At 46.4% G+C, this 26092-nt stretch overlaps 1 protein-coding gene across 1 annotated transcript in view; it reads right to left on the bottom strand.

Annotated features, from left to right (window-relative positions):
* LOC143290451 (uncharacterized) overlaps positions 1-26092 on the bottom strand; it is a 97442-nt gene that overhangs the window by 32473 nt on the left and 38877 nt on the right. The window contains exons 6-9 of the mRNA XM_076599892.1: positions 19490-19615; positions 5605-9102; positions 3441-4077; positions 1388-1587 (exon numbers count right to left, since the gene is read on the bottom strand). Of these exons, the coding sequence (XP_076456007.1) occupies positions 1388-1587; positions 3441-4077; positions 5605-9102; positions 19490-19615 (4461 nt within the window). The remainder of the gene's footprint in view (positions 1-1387; positions 1588-3440; positions 4078-5604; positions 9103-19489; positions 19616-26092) is intronic.

Raw genomic sequence — 26092 nt, 5'->3', positions numbered from 1 at the left:
GGTCGAGCGTAACAACATACGGCGAAATCAGAGTTGGCATCTCTGTGTAAAACATCAGCATCAAAATGAACTAAAACAATAAGGTAAAATAACAATATAAATGCATTAAAATATCGAGAAGGGGGATTTCAGTTTCAGTTTTCTCAAGGAGGCGTCACTGACTTAGGATACAGTGTGCTAGTACAGTGTACGTTTGGGTCTGGGTTCAAATCTCGGAATTGCCCTTTCTCACAATTTTTGACTGGGAATTCAAGCCGCGCGTCTAGTCGTCGTGCGAGACAATGAACCGTGGTCCCGTGTGGCGCACTGTAAATGAACCCATGGCAACATAAATTTTGTCTCATGGTGAAATTCTGTTGAAGAAATAATCAGCAGATGCACAATAATTATTTCTTTTCCGTATAGATAGATAGATGCACAGATTTGTATTTGTATTTCTTTTTATCACAACATATTTCTCTGTGTGAAATTCGGGCTGATCTCCCCAGGGAGAGCGCGTCGCTACACTACAGCGCCACCCACTTTTTTGTATTTTTTCCTGCGTGCAAGTTTTATTTGTTTTTCCCTGTCAAAGTGGATATCTCTACACAATTTTGTCAGGAACAACCATTTTGTTGCCGTGGGTTCTTTTACGTGCGCTAAGTGCATGCTTCACACGGGACCTCGGTTTATCGTCTCATCCGAATGACTAGCGTCCAGACCACCATTCAAGGCCTAGTGGAGGGGGAGAAAATACCGGCGGCTGAGCCGTGATTCGAACCAGCGCACTCAGATTTTCTCGTTTCCCAGGCGGACGCGTTACCTCTAGGCCATCACTCCACACATATTGATGCACTCAAGACATCGGGTTATGCTGCTCGTCAGGTAGTTAGCTGCCAAGCAGATATGGTGTTGCATATAATTTATGGATATATCCAAAGGAAATCATGCAGTTTCATTTTCTGAAGAAGACGTCACTACTTTCGGACAAATCCATATACACTAGAGCACATCTGCTAGGCATAACCCAACGCGCTTAATCATGCCTTGAGTGCATTTGTGTGTGTGTGTGTGTGTGTGTGTGTGTGTGTGTATCTATCTATCTATCTATCCACACACACACACACACACACACACACACACACATATATATATATATATATAACCAGACGCCGCGTCTTTGAATTTTCAGCCGTCCACCTCAGGTGAAAGAGCGAGTGCGGGATTCAAACACCGACCCTCACGGACGCTGTACTGCCAGGTGAGTTTCTTATCCATTATACCACTTTCCACGCCTCCTTGAGAAAGTGAAACTGAAACTGAAACTGGAACTCAAATAACACACGCTCCCGGTTGGTAGGAATAATTTCGTGTGTGTCAACACAACAGTATTTAGAACGTGACTTACGCGGGACGCACGTTGCGTTGACTCCAGCAGTCTTGTCGAAAGGTTTAAAGTCCCGGAGACAGCGACAGATTCCCTGTGCGCATGTGCTGAAAACTATAGCGGTGTCACAGTCGGAGGGCAGAGTGCAGCGGTCACCTAGGACACGCCGCGCACACCCGCTGCCCCCGCTGGTTTCCCGATAGCCTCGCGAACATGCGCATCTGCAAAAACCAGGGAAAAGAAAGACTAACGAGAGCCAGCCATCAACATTATCCAAACGAGATAGCGTTTTGAGAATCCATGCGAAAATTCACTTTTATGAGATTTTTTTTTTTTAAACAATAAGTTGCACTGTACTATATCGTGACGTTTTGAACTGCATTGTACTGTGTCGTATGATATCATATCATATTAACATTATATCAGATATCATATCATATTATAGCATAATTATCATGACATATCATATCATATCGTATCAAATATCCTATCATATCGTATCGCATGTCACGGGATGGCTGGTCAAGGCATGACATTGTATTGCATTGTATTGTATTGCATTTTATTGTATTACATTGTCTTGTCTATCAGATTGTATTCCTTGGCATGGCATGGCATGGAATGGCATTGTATTGTATGGTATTGTATTGTATTGTATTGTCTATCATATTGTACCGCATGACATGGGATGGCATGTCCTGGCATGGCATTGTCTTGTCTTGTATTGCAATAGATGTTCGAGTGTTGCCAGGGACACGGTTCTTTTTTTTTCATCTGCCATGGGTACTTTTACATGCCCAAAAGACAACGGCGACCTGTGCATGATATATCCTGTGACCTGGTTTCTCTTACGTGATTGGGTAATGTGACCTACAGAGGGAACGTGGTCTACAGAAAGAGGGAATGTGACCTGAAGAGGGAACGTGATCTACAGACAGAGGGATTGTGACCAACAGATGGAATGTGACCTACAGACACGGGATTGAGACCTAAAGAATAATCATGACAAACAGACAGAATGTGACCCACAGAGGGATCGCGACCTAAAGACAGAGGGAATGGAATGAGACCAAAAGTGGTCTCCTACAGAGGGGATGTGACCTAAAGTAGGAATATGACCTACAGAAGGGAATGTGACCTAAATTAGGAATATGACCTACAGAGGGGATGTGACCTAACGTGGGAATGTGACCTACAGAGGGGATGTGACCTAAAGTAGGAATATGACCTACAGAGGGGATGTGACCTAAAGTATGAATATGACCTACAGAGGGGATGTGACCTAAAGTAGGAATATGACCTACAGAGGGGATGTGACCTAAAACATGGGAATGTGACCTACAGAGGGAATGTGACCTACACACAGTGGGAATGTGACCTACAGAGAGAATGTGACCTACAGAGAGAATGTGACCTAACGTGGGAATGTGACCTACAGAGGGACTGTGACCTACAGAGGTTGTGTGATCTACATAGGGAATGGGACCTACAGAGGAAATGTGACCTACACACAGAGGGAATGTGACCAACAGAGAGAATGTGACCTAACGTGGGAGTGTGGCCTACAGTGGGATTGTGACCTAGAGAGGTTGTGTGATCTACAGATGGAATATGACCTAAAGAGAAAATGTGACCTACAGAGATAATGTGACCAGAGAGGAATGTGACCTATAGACAGAGGGAATGTGACCTAAAGTTGCAATGTGACCTACAGAGGGAACATGACCTACAGACAATGTGACCTAGAGCGGGAATGTGACCAACTGAGGAAACGTGACCTTTAGACAGCGGGAATGTGAAATGTGACCTTGAAAGGGAACGTGACCTATAGAGGGAATGTGACCTACAGAGGGAATGTGACCTATGGAGGGAATGTGAATTCCAGAGGGATATGACCAACAGAGGGAAGGCAGCGACCTGCAGAGGGAATCAGACCTACGCAAATTTCAGCCTTTGTGTGGTAGGCAGGGAGCAGGATGAGTGACCAAAAAAAAAAAAAAAAAAAAAATGGTGAAGGAGCGTAATTATGTCAGGTCACACGCTCTTGAGGCGTCCCGTCCGTGCAGCAACTCACCTGCCCCCCTCCACACACACACCGTGATCGAACGCGGCGCTGCAATCCTCGCTGCTCGTGCAGGCACTGCCCACGCGACGCAAGGAGCACGCGGTGCCCTCCTCGTTGCCATGGTGACCCGGCAGGCAAAGACAGACGCCCCCGCCGCCGCCACGGTGATGACACGCGCTGTTGACGATGGCCGCTTGGCAGTCCTCGTCGCTGTGACAGCCAGACTGCTCCCCTAAGGTGCGGAGTCGACATACGGCCCCGTCGGGGGAGGGGTGACGCCCCAGTTGACACAGGCACCTACCGGACGGACACTCACTGTGGCTGACCGCGTCCCGACAATCTGCGTCCCTTTCGCAGCCGCTGTCCCCGATTCGCCAAGGCAGGCAGGCGGTGGCGTTGTCTCGCCCTCCAGCCCTGAACCCCGACGCGCACAGGCAGCGCCCCATGTGGCACGCGCTGTGCTGCACGGCGTGGCTGCAGTCTGCGTCCCTGCTGCACGTGCTGTCCCCGAGTTGGCGCAGAGTGCAGGATGTGACGTCAGAGGCGTGATACCCTAGCGGACATGCGCACCGTTGTTGAAGGCAAACGCTGTGAGGTACAGCGTCGCTGCAGTCTGTGTCTGCAAGGCAGGCATCTCCCAGTTCTCCTGATCAACGCAAGAAAACGATCAAAGAGTTAGCTGTGTGTAATAATCAGAATGTTGCGTGAATCTTACCACACGGTTTCAACCAACATTTTCACGGTTTTGTAACAAGGCTTTTCCATATATATACAAATTAGACGTTTCTGTGTTACGCACCTAAGAAAACGCCCAGTCAAGACCTGTTTCTGGAGATTTTAACGTGAGGTCGATGTTATAAAATGTGTTTCCGTTTGTAATTCATAGAAACGAGAGTGCAATTGTTCTTGTAAGTCTGTTCGTCAGAGATAGTTTACTGTGTCAGTACATCTTTGGTTCACAAAAATAATAAAAATTTTGCTCAGGAAAGAAACGTCTGTTGTTGACAGATTTTGTTGCGATCGATTTTCAGACGACGACAGATGTGCACAATCAGAAACTTTTAACAACTGTTTTTTGTTGATATCAATATACAAACGATGAGAGTTGTGCACAATCATTTGTACATACCATGCACTTATTAACGCCTGTTTGATAATCCTTAGAACGTTTTGGTTTCAGTTTTCAGTTTCAGTTTCTCAAGGAGGCGTCACTGCGTTCAGACAAACCCATATACACTTCAACACATCTGCTAAGCAGATGCCTGACCAACAGTATAGTCCAACACACTTAGGTCCTGAGTGCATATATATATATATATATATATATATATATATATATATATATATATATATATGTGTGTGTGTGTGTGTGTGTGTGTGTGTGTGTGTGTGTGTGTGTGTGTGTGTGTGTGTGTGTACCTATCAGGGTTAATTTCTCCTACATAATTTTGCCAGAGAACAACACACTCGTTGCCACGGTTCGTTTTCAATGCGTGCTAAACACGGGACCTCGGCTCATCGTCTCATTCGAATCACGAGACGCTCAGTTTGATTTTCCAGTCAAACTGGAGATAAAGGGCGATTCGAACCCAGACCCTCGTGGACTCTCTGTAGTGGCAGATGAGCGTCTCACGTATTAGCGCTGCGAGTTGGTCTACTTGCTTCTTACTCTAGCATGCATGGTTCGATCCCCACTTAGAACATTTTAAGCCATGTGTAATGTGTGTGCAGCCATTTATACATATTATGGTTTAAATAATCTTTAATTATTCAACAATACACATGATTACAATGCAATGAATGACAAAAGAGCATCAACAAGCTTAAAGCTTATACTGTGCTCACAACGTTGCACTTCAATTTTATCATGACGGCTGATGAACCATATTATGACTTGTATCAAATAACATTCATAAACAGTAAGTAATGAAATAATGAAATAAAACAAATAAAAAAACAGTACATAATATAGTAAAATAATGCTAATATCAATATTAACATGAGATTAAATTCATTATCACCAAAGTACTTGGCCTACTTTGGTACATATTATGCGCTCATAATTTTTTGTTTTTTCAGTGATCACTAGAACCTTTCGTTCTTGTACATGTGTGTTAGAAAAAAAAAAAACACGAACAACAACATACAAACATGCAAAACAAAACAAACTCACGGAAGAGGCACTGCAGTCCAGCGCTGTCCGCCGCACGCCCCGAGCTGCAAGCACACGTGCCGTTGACACACACACTGGCCGGCACACTGTCCGCGCAGTCTGCATGCCGGACACAGCTGTCCCCCACCACCACACGCGCACAGCTCGCGCTGTCCACGGCACGGTACCCTGCCCCACACGCGCACCCACCCCCCTCCGCGCACACACTGTCGGTCACCACACTGCCGCAGTCCTCATCCACACGGCACGGGTCACCCAGCCGTCTTTCCACGCACCTGTCAAGGTCCTCACTTGTCATGTAACCATGGTGACAATGGCACGTGCTGTCGTTGTTGCAGTAGCTGTTTGCAATGGCGGCACTGCAGTCAACGTCTTCAGAACAGGCGGTGTCTCCCAGTTGACGTTTCAAGCAACGGACGCCTTGGAGTGACGGGCGATAGCCGAGGTCACACTGACACAGGGACTGCTCGCAGTGACTGAAGGGGAAGGCCAGAGTACAGTCCAAATCATCAGCGCAGGGACTTCCCACCTGAAGCTTAGAGCAGGTGCTACCGTTCTCAGCCTGCCGATGACCGGCCACACAAAGACACGTGCGGTCCACGCAGGCGCTGTTTTCGATGACTGCCTGGCAGTCGGCGTTGCTGGCACACTGACTACCCACTTTCAGTCTCTGGCAGAAGCCTCCTGAGGAATCAGGAAACAGCAGGTACCCTGCAGAGCAGCCACAGACACCGGCAGCATCACAGCGGCCGTGTGGGAAAGCGGCGCTGCAGTCGGTGTCCTGGGTGCAGCTGCTGCCAGGAAGGCGGACTGTGCAGGTGGAGTTGTCTGGCGAGGCTTGGTGGCCTTCACGGCACTGACACCGCGAGTCCTGACACACACTGTCCTTCACTGATGCGGAGCAGTCTGCGTCATGGAGGCAGTCACTTCCGAGAGAACGTGCCTCGCACGCTGTGCCAGAAGCTGATGTCACGTGGCCGAGCACGCAGTCACATGAACCGTTCTTGCATGTGGTGTTGTTTACAAACGCACGGCACTGATCATCAGAATCACAGTAAGAACCAATCACTTGAATGCATGTGTTGTTAGTTTCAGTGCTCTTGTATCCACTCGTACACACGCACTGACTGTTATCACAGACGCTGTGTTCAATGATACTGTCACAGTCTGTGGTCTTTTGACATTCACTCCATATATGACGTTTTAAGCACATTGTTTTTTCTGTGCTGGTCACAAATCCGAGCCGGCAGCTGCACACAGACTCTGTGCACACAGCGCCAGGAATGACAGAAGCACAGTCACCATCATCATTACACGCACTTCCAAGGACTCGCTGAGAACATGAAGTGTTGGAGCTTTCCTCGTGTCCGACATCGCAGGCACATGTGTGATTGGCACAGTAACTGTGAGCTATGTGGGTTTGACAATCCAAGTCATCATCGCAGCTGCCGCCCAGAACAATCTGAGAGCATGATGAGTTAGACAGCTTCTCAAATCCCGTTCTACAAACGCATCTTCTGTTCAGACAGTGGCTATTGACAACCGCCAGGTGGCACCCCCTGTCTGTGCTGCACGTGCTGCCCAGAATCATGGCGGAGCATGTGTTGTTGGACGTCTCATAGCCTGCTGCACAGTCACACTGATTCTTTAGGCACTGGCTGTTTCTCACAGCGAACTCACACTCTGCGTGTTCGCTGCACCTGCTGCCTAGAACCAGTTTTGAACAAGAGTTGTTTGTGGTTCCTTCGTACCCAAACTGACATGAACACTGGTTTTTGACGCAAAGGCTGTTAAGTATTGCAGAAAAACACTCGCTATCTTCTTTACACGTGCTTCCTAATTGTTTCAGGGTACAAAAACCATCCAGCCTTTCTTCATAACTTCTTTCGCATGAACACGTGTGGTTTTGACAAACGCTGTGAGGCACGGCAGCTGTGCATTCCGCGTCCTGACCACATGAATCACCCAGACCTAGAAAAACGCATGAGTTACTAGAGACTGTGCGATAACCCAGCGAGCATCTACACTGTCTGTCCTCACACTGGCTGTCGGGAATGGCGGCTGAACATTCTTTATCACTCTCACACCCACTTCCTAATCTCAACTGTACACATGAACTGTTCCCTGGGTCCTCATAGCCCAGAGCACACTCACATACATTGTCAACACAATCAGACCGGGATATGACAGACTGGCATTCTATGCTCTTGTTGCAGTCACTACCCAAAACTTTCTTGACGCACGTGTTTTTGAGAGAAGTCTCAAAACCAAGGACACACTGACAGCTGTGACTGACGCACCTGCTGTGATCCAGCACAGAGGAACAGTCCTTGTCTGTCAGGCAGTGGGACCACAAGGATCGTCTTTCACAGGTAACCTTGTTGGATGGCGTGTGATATCCTTCAACGCACGCACACTGTTGATCAGAGCAGACGGCATGTTGAATTAGGCCGCAGTCGGCATGTGTGACACAGCTTTCAGCGATCTGACGTACACCACATTTTATTCTCCGCTCAATTCTATTCTGATAAGTTTTGCTTGATAGATCAAGAGGTAAGGTGACAACGTTCATGTTGTCGTCAGCGTCTGTGTCGTTCTCAGCACGGAGTCCATCAGGACAATGACAGACACCACCGTGACAAGTGCTGTTCTTCACTGCAGCTGTGCAGTCTTCGTCTTCGCCACAGTCATCTCCCAGCTCACGCAGCCTGCACTTTGACCCTTCCTTGTCACTCACGTGACCCACCTGACACGCACATGTCCCGTTCCGGCACGTGCTGAAAGGAACAGCCAGGTCGCAGTCTTCGTTAACAATGCAGCGACTGACGCCCACCCTTCTCGGCTGGCACGTGTCAGAGAGTGCGGTGCCCTCAAAACCAGGGCGACACTGGCACGTCCCGTTCACGCAGCGGGCATTGGTCAGTGTCACGTGACAGTCCTTTTGTGTTTGACATGCGTCTCCCAGGCGGATACTCTGACACTCGGAACTGTTGTCCGCTGCGAGGTAGCCTAGCTCACAAGCGCATGTCCCGATGTGGCACACAGAGTGGGGCAGGAACGTCAAGCAATCTGTGGCGCTCACGCAAGAAAACCCCAGCACCCTGTCACAGGAACTGGAAGTGTCGGTGATCCTGAAACCACGTTCACACTGACAACGGCCTTCGGTGCTGCACGTGCTATGCGGTACAGCCGCGTCACAGTCACCTTTCGTCGTGCACGAGTCACCCACCACACGTTGTGAACAGGCAAACCTCGAGGCGTCTTGGTAGAACCCCGTGCTGCACTCACACACACCACCACTGCTGCACTCAGAGCTGTTGATCACGCTGGAACAGTCTGTGTCAAGGTCACAGGAATCTCCGAGGTGACGGGGCGAACACGTCAGCAGGTCCGGGTGGTACACGTAACCAGGCAGACACTGGCAGCGGTTACCGTGGCAACGAGAATGAGGAATGGCGACACACTGAAAGTTGATTTCACACTCTTCCCCAGGGGTACCTGCACACACAAAGGAAGTAACCAATGAACACGATGAACCTACTATTTTTGAACCTTTAAGGTGATGTCTTACATGTAATCCTAACTATTCAAATCAAGAAGACACATCCAGTTATGATCGCGAATAGCGTAAATATTAGTCTATAAATAGCTAGCTTTTGTATTTGCATATAAACCACACGAAATCAGTCAGCTCCTCTTCCGCCATACCTTTCTCAACTGAACCGAGTTTAATGGAGTATGGAAAGCATTAACCCAGCACAGATCCCGAGGGCAAACCAGTCTGGTACCCTTTAACCGTCTCTACATTGAAACTTCAAAGACATATATATAATTGTGTGTGTGTGTGTGTGTGTGTGTGTGTGTGTGTGTGTGTTACCACTGAAGGACCTGTCCCAGTCTTAATCGTTGCCGCAATAACAGAATGACGTAAGCTGTGAAGTGAGTGACGGGTTACCAGACGAATTGGGCTCGTACTTACAAACCTAGACAGCTGACTGACTCGGACACTCGAACCTTAAGTCTTTGGTGGCGCCTTCATTTTTGGTATGACTCATTGAACCTTTTACTTATACTTGTTCTTCTTGCTCTTGTTCTTGTTCTTCTTCTCTCGCTTTCTCTCTCTCTTTGTTTCTCTCTGTTTCTTTCTCTCTCTATCCGTGTCTTTTTTTTCTCTGCCTGTCTCTGTCTCTCTCTTTCCCCTGTGTCTGTCTGTCTGTCTGTCTCTCTCTGTGTCCCTCTGTCTGTCTGCCTATCTCTCACTCTTCTCTCTCTCTCCCCCCCTTCTCTCTCTCCCCCTCTCTCTCTGTTCCTCTGTCTGTCCCCGTCTCTGTCTGTCTGTCTCTCTCCCCTCTCTCTCTCTGTCTGTCCCCGTCTCTGTCTGTCTGTCTGTCTCTCTTTCTCTCTCCCCACCCCCCCACTCTCTCCCCTCCTCTCTCTCTGTCTGTCCCCGTCTCTGTCTGTCTGTCTGCCTGTCCGTCTGTCTGTCTGCCTGCCCCCCCCCCCCCACACGCCCCCCACCTCTCTCTCTCTCTCTCTCTCTCACTCTCTCTCCCACCCCTCTCTCTCCATATCTGTTGACTTACGGGGCTGGCAATGGGAGGTGACAATAAAGAAGCCATCCTGACAGACGCAAGCGTCGTGACGACACACACTGTGCTCCACAGCCACTGCGCACTGCTCGTTGTTCTCACAGCCACTGCCCAGCTGGCCTGGACACCAACACGCCGCTCACTGACGCTCACTGACCAGACTGACCGGGCCACCCCGGCGCTACAGACCCGCCGGGTCACTCACTCGAGTCCAAGGCAGGTTCATCACAACAGACCAGTCACTTACTACTGCTACAGACTGGTCCTCACAACGTACCCTCACTACAGACCACAACATCACAGCAGACCGCAGACGATCCAGCATTACTACGGACTAGCCTCGATCACTACAAACCAGTCCCATCACTCACTACAGGCCAGTCCATCGACACAGGCCAGTCCATCGATACAGGCCAGTCCATCACTACAGACTAGTAGTCCATCACTACATGCCAGTCCATCACTAGATACAATTCCACCCTTACAGTCCAGTCCATTACTGCAAGCCATTCGCTCACTATAGACCAGTCCATCACTACAGACCAGTCCATCACTACTTACAGTTCTATCACTACAGTCCAGTCCATCACTACAGACCAGCCCATCACTACTTACAATTCCATCACTACAGACCAGTCCATCACCACAGACTAATCCGTTACCACAGGCCAGTCCATATTTACAGTTACAGAACATTTCATCATTACAGACCAATCCATCACTACAGTCCAGTCCATCACTACAGACCTATCCATTATTACAGACCGAACCATCACTAATTACAATTCCATCAGTACAGTCCGCTCCATCACTACAGACCAGTCCATCATCACAGATCAATCCATTACTATAGGCCATTCCATAATTACGGTTACAGAACATTTCACCATTACAGACCAGTCCGCCACTATAGACCGGTCCATCGAAACAGGCCAGTCCATTACTACAGACAATTCCATCACTACAGACAATTCCATCACTACAGGCCAGTCCATCACCACAGACCAGTCCACCAGTATAGACCAGTCCATCGAAACAGGCCAGTCCATCACTACAGACAATTCCATCACTACAGACCAGTCCATTACTACAGACCGGTCCATCATTACTCACAATTCCATCATTACAGTCCAGTCCATCACTACAGACCAGTCCATCATTGCATACCAGTCCATCACAACTTACAATTCCATCACTACAGTCCAGTCCATCACTATAGACCAGTCCATCACCACAGACTAATCCGTTACAATAGGCCAGTCCATAATTACAGTTACAGAACATTTCATTATTACAGACCAGTCCGTCACTACAGACCAGTCCGCCACTATAGACCAGTCCATCGAAACAGGCCAGTCCATTACTACAGACCGGTCCATCATTACTTACAATTCCATCACTACAGTCCAGTCCATGACTACAGACCAGTCCATCACTACAGACCAGTCCAATACTACAGACTGGTCCATCATTACTTACAATTCCATCACTACAGTCCAGTCCATCACTACAGACCAGTCCATCACTGCAGACCAGTCCATTACTACAGACCGGTCCATCACTACTTACAATTCCATCACTACAGTCCAGCCCATCAACACAGACCAGTACGTTACTATAGGACAGTCCATCACTACAGACCAGTCCATTACTGCAGGCCAGCTGATCAGTATAGACTTGTCCATCGATGCAGTCCGGTTCATCACTATAGACCAGTCCATCACTATAGGCCAGTCCATAACAATAGACCAGTCTATCGATACAGGCCAGTCCATCTTATACAGTCCAGTCCGTCGGTAAAGAAAACTCCATCACTACAGACCAGTCCATCACTACAGACAATTCCATCCTTTCAGTCTAGTCCATTTCTGCAGGCGATTCCATCACTACAGACTATACTAGTCCATCACTACAGACCAGTCCATCACTACAGACCACTCCATCACTACAGACCACTCCATCACTACAGACCGTCTGTAAAGACAGTCCATCTCTACGAAACAGACTGTCGCGTCAGACCGCAGACAATTTATCATCACTACGGACCAGCCCATCACTTTAGACCGGTCCATCACTGCAGAACAGCCAACCAATGTAGAGCAGCCCATTAGTACAGGCCGCAGACCAGTCCATCACAGTCACTAAAGACCATTCCATTACTACAGACCAGACTGTCACAAACCGCTAACTTTCACTACAGACCACAGAACACCCAGACCTTTGAACAATGCATCACTACAGACCAGCCGACAGAGCAGTCTGTTACTACAGACTAGTCCACCACAACAAATCGGTCTGTCACTACAGATCACAGATCACCCAGAACTGTGAACAATACGCCACTAAAGACCCGCCGACTACTATAGACCAGTCCATTACTACAGACCAGACCACCACTTCAATCCAGTCTATCACTACAGACCACACACAACCCGTGACTACAGATCAAGTCATCACAACAGACGACGGCAGACTTTCCCATCACTACGTACTAGTCTACAATTATAGATCAATACAGCAGACCAGTCTGCCACAATAGGCATCCATCTTTTCTTCACAGACGGGCGCTACAGACTAGACAATCATCGTAAACACCACTTTTTCACTACCAACCAGCTAACCATACAGATCACTCTATTACTATACGCAAAAAAACACAGCCCAGTCTGTTAGACTAATCTACCACGACAGGCCAGTCTTCCGCTACAGACCCGTTTATCACTGCAGACTGGTCCACATCTATGGACCATCACAATTTTAGACACAAAAAATCCATCCTTACATACCAGACTACAGCTACAGATGATGCTATTTCTAATGATCAGTCCACAAGAGACCAGTCCATAACTACAGACCGGTCTACAACTAAAGACCTTCACTGCAGACGGACCTATCACTACAGACCTATTTCCGTCATGGATTATCGTACAGATCAATTAATCATGTTGCTTTTTTTTTACTCACTTGTGTAAACAAAATGAGTCTATGTTTTAACCCGGTGTTCGGTTGTGTGTGTGTGTGTGTGTGTGTGTGTGTGTGTGTGTGTGTGTGTCTATGTGTCTGTGTGTCCGTGGTAAACTTTAACGTTGACATTTTCTCTGCAAATACTTTGTCAGTTGACACCAAATTAGGCATAAAAATAGGAAAAAATTCAGTTCTTTCCAGTCATCTTGTTTAAAACAATATTGCTCCTCTGGGATGGGCACAAAAAAAAAAAAAAAAAAAAAAAAATGAAGCCTAATTATATGCAAACTGCATTTACTGTTATATTTATATTTTTCTGTATTCTCTAAACTTGGCACTTTGATCTGATATTCTGACCCAACAACAAGAGCAGTCATTATTTTCATTTTTTGTTCAAACAGGAACTTCTTTTGCTAAGCATGGAAGTTTTATTTATTTTGCAAATGTTTTGGTGCAGATAGTAAAAAAGGAAAAAAGGGAAATTACTCTGTAATTAATGCTAGGGGACTTAATTAGCTTTAAACTGATCTTTCTCATCTTAAACATTACAGTTTGAAATTATACTCAATGCATAAAAAGCTTGGATTTTTTTTTTTTTTTTTTTTTTTTGGATGTATCACAAGTGAGTCTTGAAGGCCTTGCCTCTGTTGTTTTGGGGGTTTTTTTGTCCTCAAAGGGGCCATTCAGGGCTGTGATTATCCTACAGATCAGTCTGCTTCTACAGGTTCAGTTTCTTGAGAAGACACCACTACGTTCGGACATATCCATATACGCTACACCACATCTGCTAGGCAGGTGCCGAAAGAACTAGCATAACCCCAACGCGCTTAGTCAGACCCTGAGTGAATGCATGTATATTTGTGTACCTATCAGAGTGGATTTCTTCTACAGAATTTGTATTTGTATTTCTCTTTTTATCACAACAGATTTCCCTGTGTGAAATTCGGGCTGATCTCCCCAGGGAGAGCGCGTCGCTACATTACAGCGCCACCCATTTTTTTTTGTATTTTTTTCCTGCGTGCAGTTTTATTTGTTTTTCCTACCGAAGTGGATTTTTCTACAGAATTTTGCCAGAAACAACCCTTTTGTTGCCGTGGGTTCTTTTACGTGCGCTAAGTGCATGCTAGCACACGGGACCTCGGTTTATCGTCTCATCCGGATGACTAGTGTCCAGACCACCACTCAAGGTCTAGTGGAGGGGAAGAAAATATCGGCGGCTGAGCCGTGATTCGAACCAGCGCACTCAGATTCTCTCGCTTCCTTGGCGGACGCGTTACCTCTAGGCCATCACTCCAGGACAACAGTTTTGTTGCCATGGGTTGCCACGGGATCTCGGTGTATCGTCTCATCGGAATGACCCAACTGTTTGATTTTTCCAGTCAAATGTGAAAGAAAGGGCGAGGGTGGGAATGGAACTCAGACCCTCACGGACAGAGCGTCCATGCGCTCTTAACCATGAGCGTCTTAACCATTCTGCCACCTTCCTCCCTTAAAGGTCAGCTCCTCGGCAGGATAGTGGTCAGTATCCCCCGACCACCCCATTTCCCCCCACCCTCGTCACGCGGGAGACCGGGGTTCAGTTACCTGCCTGGGAGGAGAGCTACTTCTACAGACAAAGGAACAATCACAAGTACATGCCATTTCATCACTACAGACCATACCATCACCATAGACCATCATCGAAGATCAGTCCTTCGCAATAATAAATTCATCACAGCAGTCAAGCCTATCATATAAAATATCAATATAAACCAGCCCATCACGACAGAAGAGCAGTTTATCGATATCGATCAGACTATCTCAACAGACCATTCGGTGCGGTCCATCCTCTACATACACTCCCTGGACCTTGCGATTGAAATGAACTTCCTCTTTCGCTTCGTCAAGTCTCCACACAAGTCTGGCCTTAAAACCCACCTTTTCCCAAAATAGCCTCCCTTGCCTGCGCTTCCTTGTCTTTAGTTTCTACAGTTTTAGAGTTATGCATGCGTGTGAATGACTGGTGCGAAAGCGCTTTGATTTGTCTCTGCACAAGATTCAGCGCTATATAAATACCATTACTATTATTATAATGATTATTATTATTATTATCTTACGCCAAGAAGCAGTCCATCACAACACGCTAATACACAACTTCAAATCACAACAACAACAACAATAATAATAAGAAGAAGAAGAAGAAGAAGAAGAATGATAATAATCATAATGATAATCATCATCATCATGATAATGATAATTATAATAATGACGGTGACCGTGTCGTGCCATGCCGTGCCGTGCCGTGCCGTAACATGCCATTCCATGTTATGCTATGCTATGCTATGCTATGCCGTGCTGTACAAAGGCAAAGGCAAACAGTTTATTTCTTGTTCCCCCTGGGGCCATCGAAACGTTACATACATACATATTTTTACATATACTATACAAACAATAGGAGTGATGTTAAAAGAACAAAGAGAGAAAAAAAAAGCCAATAAGTACAGACACTACACATTAATAAGTATTTCATCCTCATCCATTAACAACAGACGTAACTTTACCGAAAGGAACTACAAATAGAAGAAACAAGTGCCGTATCGTATCGTATCGTATCGTATTGTATCGTATCGTATCGTATCGTATCATACCCTACTGTTTTCTGGACACGGATCAGTCCATCTAAAGACACGAAGCATATTCAAGGTGATCAGTCATGCTTCAGGGGAGTGGATCCTTCCACTGATGTTTCTGTCCAGTCTCCACTCCATCATGTTCCTTCCCCACACACTGCTATGAGGTCGGACCGCTCTGGGAACCTCCGTCATATCGCCTTTGTCACCCCCTCGATCTTTTCGTTCCTGTGCCATGTTAGATTTTTTTTTCTTTTTTTAGGGAGGGTGGGAGGGGAGACTACTACACATCTCCTACAAGGAGCACAAGACCAATGACTATGTGCGGAACCTGGTCAGCAACCTTGTTGGGCCCCAAGAACCACTGCTGGCGACTGTCAAACGACGGAAGATGGCATGGTTTGGTCACGTCATACGACATAACACCCTCTCCAAAACCATCCTGCAAGGGACTGTTGAGGGAGAGCGAAGACGGGGGCGGCACAGAAAGAGCTGGTCCGACAACGTCAAGGAATGGACCAAAATGACGATGCCAGATCTCCTCACGACAGCTGCCAACAGAACGGCGTGGCGAGCTATGACATCTTCCTCATGTCCCCCCAACGACCCCAGCGGTCAAGGGAATGAGTGAGTGAGTGAGTGAGTGGGAGGGGGTGGGAGGATGGGGTTGGGGGGTTGGGGTGGCATGTCTTACCTCTCGAACGAAAACATCGTCTCGTTTCGCTGCACTTTCCGAGCGCATGAGAGAGCTCTGTGCATACCCACTGCCAGTGACGAGGGCGTCGGAAAGTCAGCCAGCTTTTCTATCACGGCGCGTGGAGAATGCACAGGAACGTCAACGTGGGACCAGTCAGGATCCCTTCTGATTTATTTGATGCATGTGGTGTAGAACTGGACTGGGTCCGTCTGATGGCGTAGTCCTTGACATAGCAAGTGGGCATTTGCAGGCCCTATGCCGGTGTAACAGACTGTTCGTACCCGCGTCAGTTTTTTACCCCAGAGTCAAATCTTGCTAGTCCACACCACATTAAATACCCAGGGATCTATGAAGGCCAGCCTGAAATGATCCACGAGGGTGAATTTCGACTAGTCAGGACTGACTGACACCCATTGGCGTCTAGTCTACAAAGATTCCTTTGCCATACTTCACCATGTCGTTGCGAAGGGTCAGAGACTTTCGCCACGTTCGAGTCGGGAGATGTTTCAATATAGGCCATTAAAGCAAGATCCCCACATTTGCTTCCGTTAAGTTGTAATGGAGAGACGGAGGGTTGGGGGTCATTAAAGTATGGCCCAGAACGACCCCCTTCCTTTGTGAAATCCTTACAAAGAAGTAATTTCTATTTCCATCTTAACCACTCACAAATGATCCCAGTGGTCATTCAAGGGTAACCACCCACAAAAAGATACCGGGGGAAAATTGTAAAGGGTGCGGGGAGAGGGTATTTTGAGGTCATTGGGGGCTGGCAAACTTTGGGAATTCTCTAGTCACACAGCCGTCAGATGTAAATCTCTCCCAGAACAGCCCTTAGCTAGATGCTGCATATTCCCTCTGCGACAAAAGACAACTCGTGTAAAATTGCTGTGGCGGAAGTCTCCAGGTGTTTCTACTTCCCTGATTGGCTAAGGCCGGCGCCGGTAGATGTCTCAAGATGTTTCAGATACCCTGATTGGTTAAAGCCGGCGCCGGTAGATGTCTCCAGATGTTTCAGATACCCTGATTGGCTAAGGCCGGCGCCGGCAGATGTCTCCAGATGTTTCAGTAGCCCTGGCTGGCTAGGGTCGACACTGGTAATAGCACTGGGTAAAGCTACTGGAATCACTTGTTCAGTGCAAGGCCATAGTGGAAGGTACCTTTGAAGACGTCTCTGGATCCAGATATTAATCAATAGGTAACATAAAGATATGTATCTACTCCTTATGACGGTCGTCCAAAACCCTGATGGCGAGGCACCGGAGCTGCATCACAAGACACAAAAAGTCATCTAAAAGCAAACTCAGCCGAAAACTGTGCAGAACCTGTGGAAAAGCATACGCAGATGTGAACAAGTGTTGCTTCCAGATTCTGAAAACCGATATCTTGTATACCATGACAGACCATTGTATCACTGGAAACCAGTCTGTGACTAGATACCGCTCTATCACAACAGACAACTCTGTCACCACAGACTATGCCTCCTATGCAGACCGGTCCATAGTAGACTGTCCGTGACTGCCGACATTCACAGTATTGTTACAAACAGTCCATTTTCTCCAGATCTATCAATAGCAACAGACCACTGGAGACCAGTCTGTCATAACAGGTCACCCCACCTCTACAGTTCTTACATCACTAGAAACAAGTGCATCACTGCGGATAAGTCTGTCACAAAGCACCAGTCCACAAATACATCATTCATCATTCATTTTGCCCATCGCTCCTGGTGGAGCATAGGCCATCGACGACCCCTCGCCATCACACTCTGTTCTGGGCTGTTCTGGCCATTCCAGTCCAGTTGGTCCCTTGCTGCTTCAGCTCTGCCACGGTATCTGCGCCTTCAGCTGTTGCGAGGCCGGCCTCTCTTCCTCTTTCCCTGCGGGTTCCAGGTCAGGGCTTGGCGCGTGATGCTGGACGCTGGCTTCCTGAGGGTGTGTCCGATCCAGCCCCACTTCCTCCGCAGTATCTGCTTGGCCACTGCAGTTCTTACATCACTAGAAACAAGTGCATCACTGCGGACAAGTCTACCACTAAGCACCAGTCCACAAATACAGACTGTCTGTAAAGACAGTCCATCTCCAAGAAACAGACTGTCACTGCAGACCACAGACCTTTCATCAACTCTATATATAGACCAGCCCGTCACTACAGCCCAGTCCATCTCTGCAGAACAGCCAACCAGTATAGATCAGTTCATCACGACAAACTGCAGACAGACTAGTGCATCGCTGTCACTACAGACCAGTCCATCACTACAGACCAGTCCATCACTACAGACCAGACTGTCACTACAGACCAGACTGTCACTACAGACCAGTCCATCAATACAGACCATATTGTCACTACAGACCAGTCCATCAATACAGACCAGATTGTCACTACAGACCAGTCCATCAATACAGACCAGACTGTCACTACATACCAGTCACAACAGATCAGTTACTGGTAACCAAAACCGACTGTCGACATGTCTTCAGTATTTTTTAACCAAAGAAGACTCCACCTACCGTAACGATTGCTGAAAAAAACCGTCTTGTGAGATGGGTTTTTTTTATTTTATTTATTTATTTATTTATTTTTTACAGTATCTTTAAAATGACAGAAGATCATCGAGTCAGCAGTTGACATGGGAAAGAGAATTAGATGTTTCCCTAAACGATGACAGCACACACACACACACACACACACACACACACACACACACTCACGCACACACACACACACACATGCGAAAACGCACAGACACATGCGGGTTTGCGAAGGTGGCTTAAACTCATGAATTGCCAGACAGTTCATTTGTCAGTAATTGTGGAATTGCAATGTGAAAAGAGAGATCATTTCATCCGGAGAATATTGTGCACAGTTATCGTTCATGGCATGCAATTGTAATGTGAAAAAGAGAACATTCCATTCAGTGCATATTGTGCATATTATGATTATAGTTCACGTGCATATTATGATTATAGATCACATCATTAAACACCACGTCATGACCGGAAGAGGGGGTGCGAAAACACGAGACATACGTTTGACGCAGTCTGTTCCGTTCTGCATGAACCCCGGTGCGCACGTGCAGATTCCTTGCTGACATACACTGGACGGTACGTTGGCGAGACAGGAGGCGCTGTCAGTACATCGATGTCCTAACTGTGCTGCAACGGGAAATACAAACCAAACCAAACCAAAACATAAAAAACCTAACCCCAAACAAATAAACAAACAAACAAACAAAAACCCCAACAACAACAACAGCAAAAAAAAAAAAAAGAAAACAAAAAGAAAAAAGACAAAAAAGGTCACCTTTCAGCAGTGTGTGCAGAACTATTAGGACGTTTTGGAAATGTTGGATGCATAGTTCAATGAAGATACCTCAAGGATTGGTTTCAGTTTTGCAGTTTCAGTTTCTCAAGGAGGCGCCATCGCGTTCGGACAAATCCATATAGGCAACACTTCATTTTGCAAGGTAGACGCCTGACCAGCAAAATGACCCAGGCCTTGCGTGCGTGCATTTTTGACTCACTTGTGTAAACAAAGTGAGTCTATGTTTTAACCCGGTGTTCGGTTGTCTGTGTGTGTGTGTGTGTGTGTCTGTGGTAAACTTTAACATTGACATTTTCTCTGCAAATACTTTGTCAGTTGACACCAAATTTGGCATAAAAATATGGAAAATTCAGTTCTTTCTAGTCATCTTGTTTAAAACAATATTGCACCTCTGGGATGGGCACAAAAATTTTTTTAAAAATAAAAAAGAAGCCTAATTATATGCAAACTGCATTTACTGTTATATTTATATTTTTTGTATTCTCTAAACTTGGCACTCTGACCTCTTATTCTGACACAACAACAAGAGCAGTCATTATTATCATTTTTTGTTCAAACAGGAACTTCTTTTGCTAAGCATGGAAGTTTTATTTATTTTGCAAACGTTTTGGTGCAGCTAGTAAAAAAAGGGAAATTACTCTGTAATTAATGCTAGGGGACTTAATTTATCACAAGTGAGTCTTGAAGGCCTTGCCTCTCTTGTTATTTGTGTGTTTATCAAGAGTGGATTTCTTCCACAAATTTTGTCAGGTGACAAACCCTTTTCTTGCCATGGGTTCTTCTTCAGTGCGCCAAGTGAGTGCTGCACACGTGGCCTCGGCTTATCGTCTAATCCGAATGACACGACGCTCAGTTTAATTTTCCAGTCAAACTTGGGAGAAAGGGCGAGAACGGGATTCGAACACAGACCCTCACGGACACTATACTGGCAGATAAGCGTTTGAACCATGCCGACACCTTGCTTCTCGTTTCAATAAGACAAAAGAGACTAAATAGAATAGAATAGAATATGTCAGTATTACAAAGTGTACCGGGGTCACAAGGAATATTGGGGGGGATAGTACATAACAAGATACAAACATAAAATCGAAAATCTTACACAAACACAGATACAGTAGAAATTAGGTTACATACAAGTGCATATCAATATAAAAACTTGTGCATACTCACATATGCACACACTGCACACACACACACATGCGCGCGCACGCACACACACACACACACACACACACACACACACACATGCGCGCGCACGCACACACAGTCACACACACACACACATGCGCGCGCGCGCACACAGTGACACACACACACACACACACACACACACACACACACGTTTGAACAGAAGCCGCATATTACATGTGGATGGGGATAATGGAAATCAGAAATCACACAATAATTGTCAAAGAGAAACAAACACAGGAAATCGCTGCAGTCTTCATCCCTTGAGTACCACTGCCTATTACCCAATGCAGAAGCACAAGCAGAAGGGGCGAGACTGGTGGGTTAGAGTGATTGATTGACGGGCGCTATAGCCTAGTGGTTAAAACGTTGGACTTTCAATCTATGGGTCTGGGGTTCGAACCTCGGTGACGGCGCCTGGTGGGTAAAGGGTGGAGATTTTTCCGATCTCCCAGGTCAACATATGTGCAGACCTGTTAGTGCCTGAACCCCCTTAGTGTGTGCACGCAAACAGAAGATCAAATACGCACATTAAAGATCCTGTAATCCATGTCTGCGTTCGGTGGGTTATGGAAACAAGAACATACCCAGCATGCACACCCCCTGACATGGCGGGGTAAGAACGGTCATACACGTAAAAGCCCACTCGTGTACATACGAGTGAACGTGGGAGTTGCAGCCCACAAATGAAGAAGAAGAAGAAGACTGATTGATTGATTGATGTGGATACTTATATAGCGCCTATCCTCGGTCAGAGACCAAGCTCTAAGCGCTTTACACACACGGGGACATTTGCACCACAGGCTGCCTACCTGGGTAGAGCCGACTGACGGCTACCTCTGGGCGCTCATCATTCGTTTCCTGTGTCATTCAATCAAATTTTAGACGCACACACATACATACTCAGACAGACATGTAACATTTTACGTGTATGACCGATTTTTTTTTAAAATTTATTTACCCCGCCATGTAGGCAGCCATACTCCGTTTTCCATAACCCACCGAACGCTGACATGGATTACAGGATCTTTAACGTGCGTATTTGATCTTCTGCGTGCGCATACACACGAAGGGGGTTCAGGAACTAGCAGGTCTGCACATATGTTGACCTGGGAGATCGGAAAAATCTCCACCCTTTACCCACCAGGTGCACCGAGATTCGAACCCAGGACCCTCAGATTGAAAGTCCAGCGCTTTAACCATTCGGCTATTGCACCCGTCGTATGTACCTGCAAATTGCTATAAGGATCACGGCAAATAAATCTCTAGCGATGTTGTAGTGCTTTCTGTGGTCTGTGGAGACTAATTAAAGGCATTGTCACTGTCACTCTGTGATGTTCCTGCTTCTGTCCTTGGTCATTGTTAACTTTGTCACTGACCGAACTAGAACAGGTTCTGTCAAAAGTCAGGTAATTGTATCACACACACACACACACACACACACGGAGAGATTGGCAATTATATCACACACACACACACACACACACACACACACACACGTGGAGTGAGAGAGAGAGAGGAATACGGATACGGATAATTTATTCATGTATAGGGCACTGCCCCCCACGAAGGGGTACATCCACATGATCATGTAAAAACAAAACAAGAAAAAAGCGGTCGTATCATCAAGAACAAACTTCAGTATTCTAAGACATCAGAGTTCATCGCAGTCTGAATGCTTTAAACAAATAAATGGACACATTGCGAATGGTCTGTTCATGCCGAGAAGCCATGAGTAATGCTAATCTATGCTGACTGGGAAATTTACAGAATTTGGAGAGAGAGAGAGAGAGAGAGAGAGAGAGAGAGATAGAGAGAGAGAGAAGCGAATGTGTTAATGAAAAATGGCAATACCGAACGGTTCGTCATGCCTCCTTTCATTCTAAGAACTTGGTGCACCCTGTATCCATTTCAGTTTCAGTTCCAAGTAGATGCCAAAGCTTACGGACAGATTCACACATGCTAGTTAATCATCTAAGGGAGTGTAGACTTACAGCTACAGGGATGTTTTGGCAAATTCACCTGACCTCGGCAAACAGCCGGTCGTGCATCGTGATGTTGGCAACAGTGTTTTCCTAACTCACGTTTGATTCGTAGCTAGACATTATGTAGTGAATCGGTTTCATGTGACTGAGCTGGACATTATGTATCTAACATTGTCCTACATGTATGAGCATTGTCCATGAGCACGTAGTCATTTGGCACAGTACATTCCTCGCAGAAACAGGTGAAAGTTGCCCGCCTAAGTTTTCAGTGCAGAATACAGTATATGTCAATGCAGGTGTTTCTTTCAGATCACAAAGTGGTGTCGGAAAGAGCACAGGGTGCTATACCTATATGTCAGCAATACAGATATGACCTAACATTGAAGCGGCTTTTGTTCGCACAGTGAATAATCTCCTTACGGTAGCTGACAATGGTAACGATGCAGTTTCTGTCCTGTCTTCTTCTTCGTTCGTGGGCTGCAACTCCCACGTTCACTCGTTTGTACGCGAGTGGGCTTTTACGTGTATGACCGTTTTTACCCCGCCATGTAGGCAGCCATACTCCGTTTTCGGGGATGTACATGCTGGGTATGTTCTTGTTTCCATAACCCACCGAACGCTGACATGGATTACAGGATCTTTAGCGTGCGTATTTTGATCTTCTGCTTGCGTATACCCACGAAGGGGGTTCAGACACAGGCAGGTCTGCACATCTGTTGACCTGGGAGATCGGAAAAATCTCCACCCTTTACCCACCAGGCGCCGTCACCGTGATTTGAACCCGGGAGCCCTAATTGAAAGTCCAACGCTTTAACCATTCGGCTATTGGACCCGCCATCTGTCCTGTCAAATTTGAGTGCTGCCTTTGACACAATTGATCACACCTTGCTTCTCAAGAGACTGCACAACAATGTGACTGGTCTTGAGGGAACCTGTACTCATCTGGTTGTCGCCGAATCATAGCAAGTTCTTGTTGGTCATTCTCTGTCAACTCTGATGCTCTTGTGTGGTGTTTCACAGGGATCACTGCTTGATCCTTTTCTGTTCCCTGTCGAAATAAGAGAGGTGGCTGATTTCAGCCAAATATTTAATTTCCTCTATTATTTCTTCGCAGACAATTCTGAACTTTATTCCTATGTACCTAATGAGGAAAATGCTGTTCTGAAAGCAATATGAAATATCGAATCGTATTATTCGGCTACATGAAGATGAAACGAAAGTCCTTTTCTTCTCTGCTGACATGCTTCCAAACAAAATCAAGTCCCTGTAAAATTCTTGAAAATGGGTGATTCATCAATACTATTTTTTTCATATTCTGTGAAAACTCCTGGTGTTATTGTGGATAATGATCTTCCATTTAACCTAGACATATCTATTATCAGTTCCCGTTTTTAACAAACCTTGTCACTGTCTGTAACTCGTGCTAACCTAACACGTGGTGCAGCTTACACTGCAGCTGTCTCTCATTCTGTCAAGACTGAATCATTGCAACAGTCTTCTTAGCAAGGCACCCACGAGCTGAAATCAACGTCTTCACGCAGGGGGGAAATGAAAGTAAAACAGGTAAAAAAAAAAACACCCCAGACAAACAAGGAAAGAAAATAACACGAATAAGCAAAACTTAAAGAAAGAAGAAAAGGGGGAGTTTCGTGGGGTTTTTTTTTGTGTGTTGTGTTTTAATTTGCTGAGATACCGGAGATGACAGGAACTCACTTCTTGGAATAGGAACTCTCGTGGTTGGGGAGAGAGGGGATAGAGAGGGAGAGGCGGTGGGTGGAGAGTGGAGGTTGGAATGCAGCCCACTCAGCGCGATCGTGGTAGAGACATAAAAAAAAAATTGCAGGTAAAAGACCCTGTTGCAAAGTGTAGCTCACAACGCACGGCGGGGGAGGAAAGGATTGAGGAGAGAGGGGCCGAGGGGTGGGGGTGGGGGTGGGGAGGAGGTGGGGAGGGGGGGGGGGCAGTAGAAAGGGGCTGGAGGTGGGGACGAGGGATGGAGAGGGGGGAGGGGGACTATTCCGGGAACAATGATTGCCTTCTCACTGGCGTCATAACAAACTGCCAGCAGTTCCCTTTCAACTCCCATCTCCGCCGTCAATCGTCTGCGGTGTGTTTGGCTTGAGGTCTGGAGTGTGGGGGTCTCGGTACCGACAGATAGGGGGGAGGGGGGGAGGAGGTGTGTGTGTGTACTGATGGAGGATAACGACTTCTGAAAGCATCCACCTGCTTCCACTCCCCCTCCCCACCCCCCATCTCCACATCCACACTACACCCGCTACCCGCCTCAAGCTGCTGGCATTGCTAACGGGATGGGAAGAGCGCCATCATTTATACACCCTGACAAATCCAACATGTCGTAGCGTGCAATCGTTCTGTCCAATATTGCCCCTCCTCTGTCTCTGTCTGGTTGTGAAGTGGTTCCTTTTTGTGGTTGTTGGTGTAGTGGTATTGGAGTAGGTCTGGTATGCATCGCACACATACGTACGTGCGCGCGCGCGCACGCACACGTACACTCACATATTTCAGTAAATCAGGAGTATCGTTGGGGAGTAACCTTCCCTGTGACAAATACGTCCATTGAATCTTCTCCACCAAAGCCGTTTCTTGTGCCCTGCTTTATAGTCGTGCCCGTTGTATAATAAAACATTTACTTGGCATAACCATAGTGGTGTCTTTTATATGCAAACTATTACTTGTTTTGGCTTTAATCATAGTAACGTTCGTTGTATAATAATTATCACATGCCTTGGCATAATCATGGAAGTGCATGTTGTATAAGAACTATCACTTGTCTTGGCATAACTGAAGTAGTGTTTGTCAGTTTAAGAATTATCACTTGTCATGGCACAATCATTGTAGCGTCTGTTGTATAAGAATTATTACTTATCTTGACATAATTATAGTCAGTCGTGTATGTTGTGTGTGAATTATCACTTATCTTGGCATAATCATAGAAGTGTGAAGTATAAGAACTATCAGGTATTGACATAATCATAGCAGTGTCTTTTGCATAAGAATTATAACTTGTCCGCATAAGTATATATATATAGTAGTGTCTGTTGCATAAGAGTTATCATCACATGTCGAAGCATGACCATAGTCTGTTGTATGAGAATTAGCACCTGTCTTGGCATA

The sequence above is a fragment of the Babylonia areolata genome, chromosome 15 (genome assembly GCF_041734735.1).
Source record: "Babylonia areolata isolate BAREFJ2019XMU chromosome 15, ASM4173473v1, whole genome shotgun sequence".
In the NCBI taxonomy this organism is placed as follows: Eukaryota; Metazoa; Mollusca; class Gastropoda; order Neogastropoda; family Buccinidae; genus Babylonia; species Babylonia areolata.
This window is presented reverse-complemented; position numbering and strand designations above follow the sequence as displayed.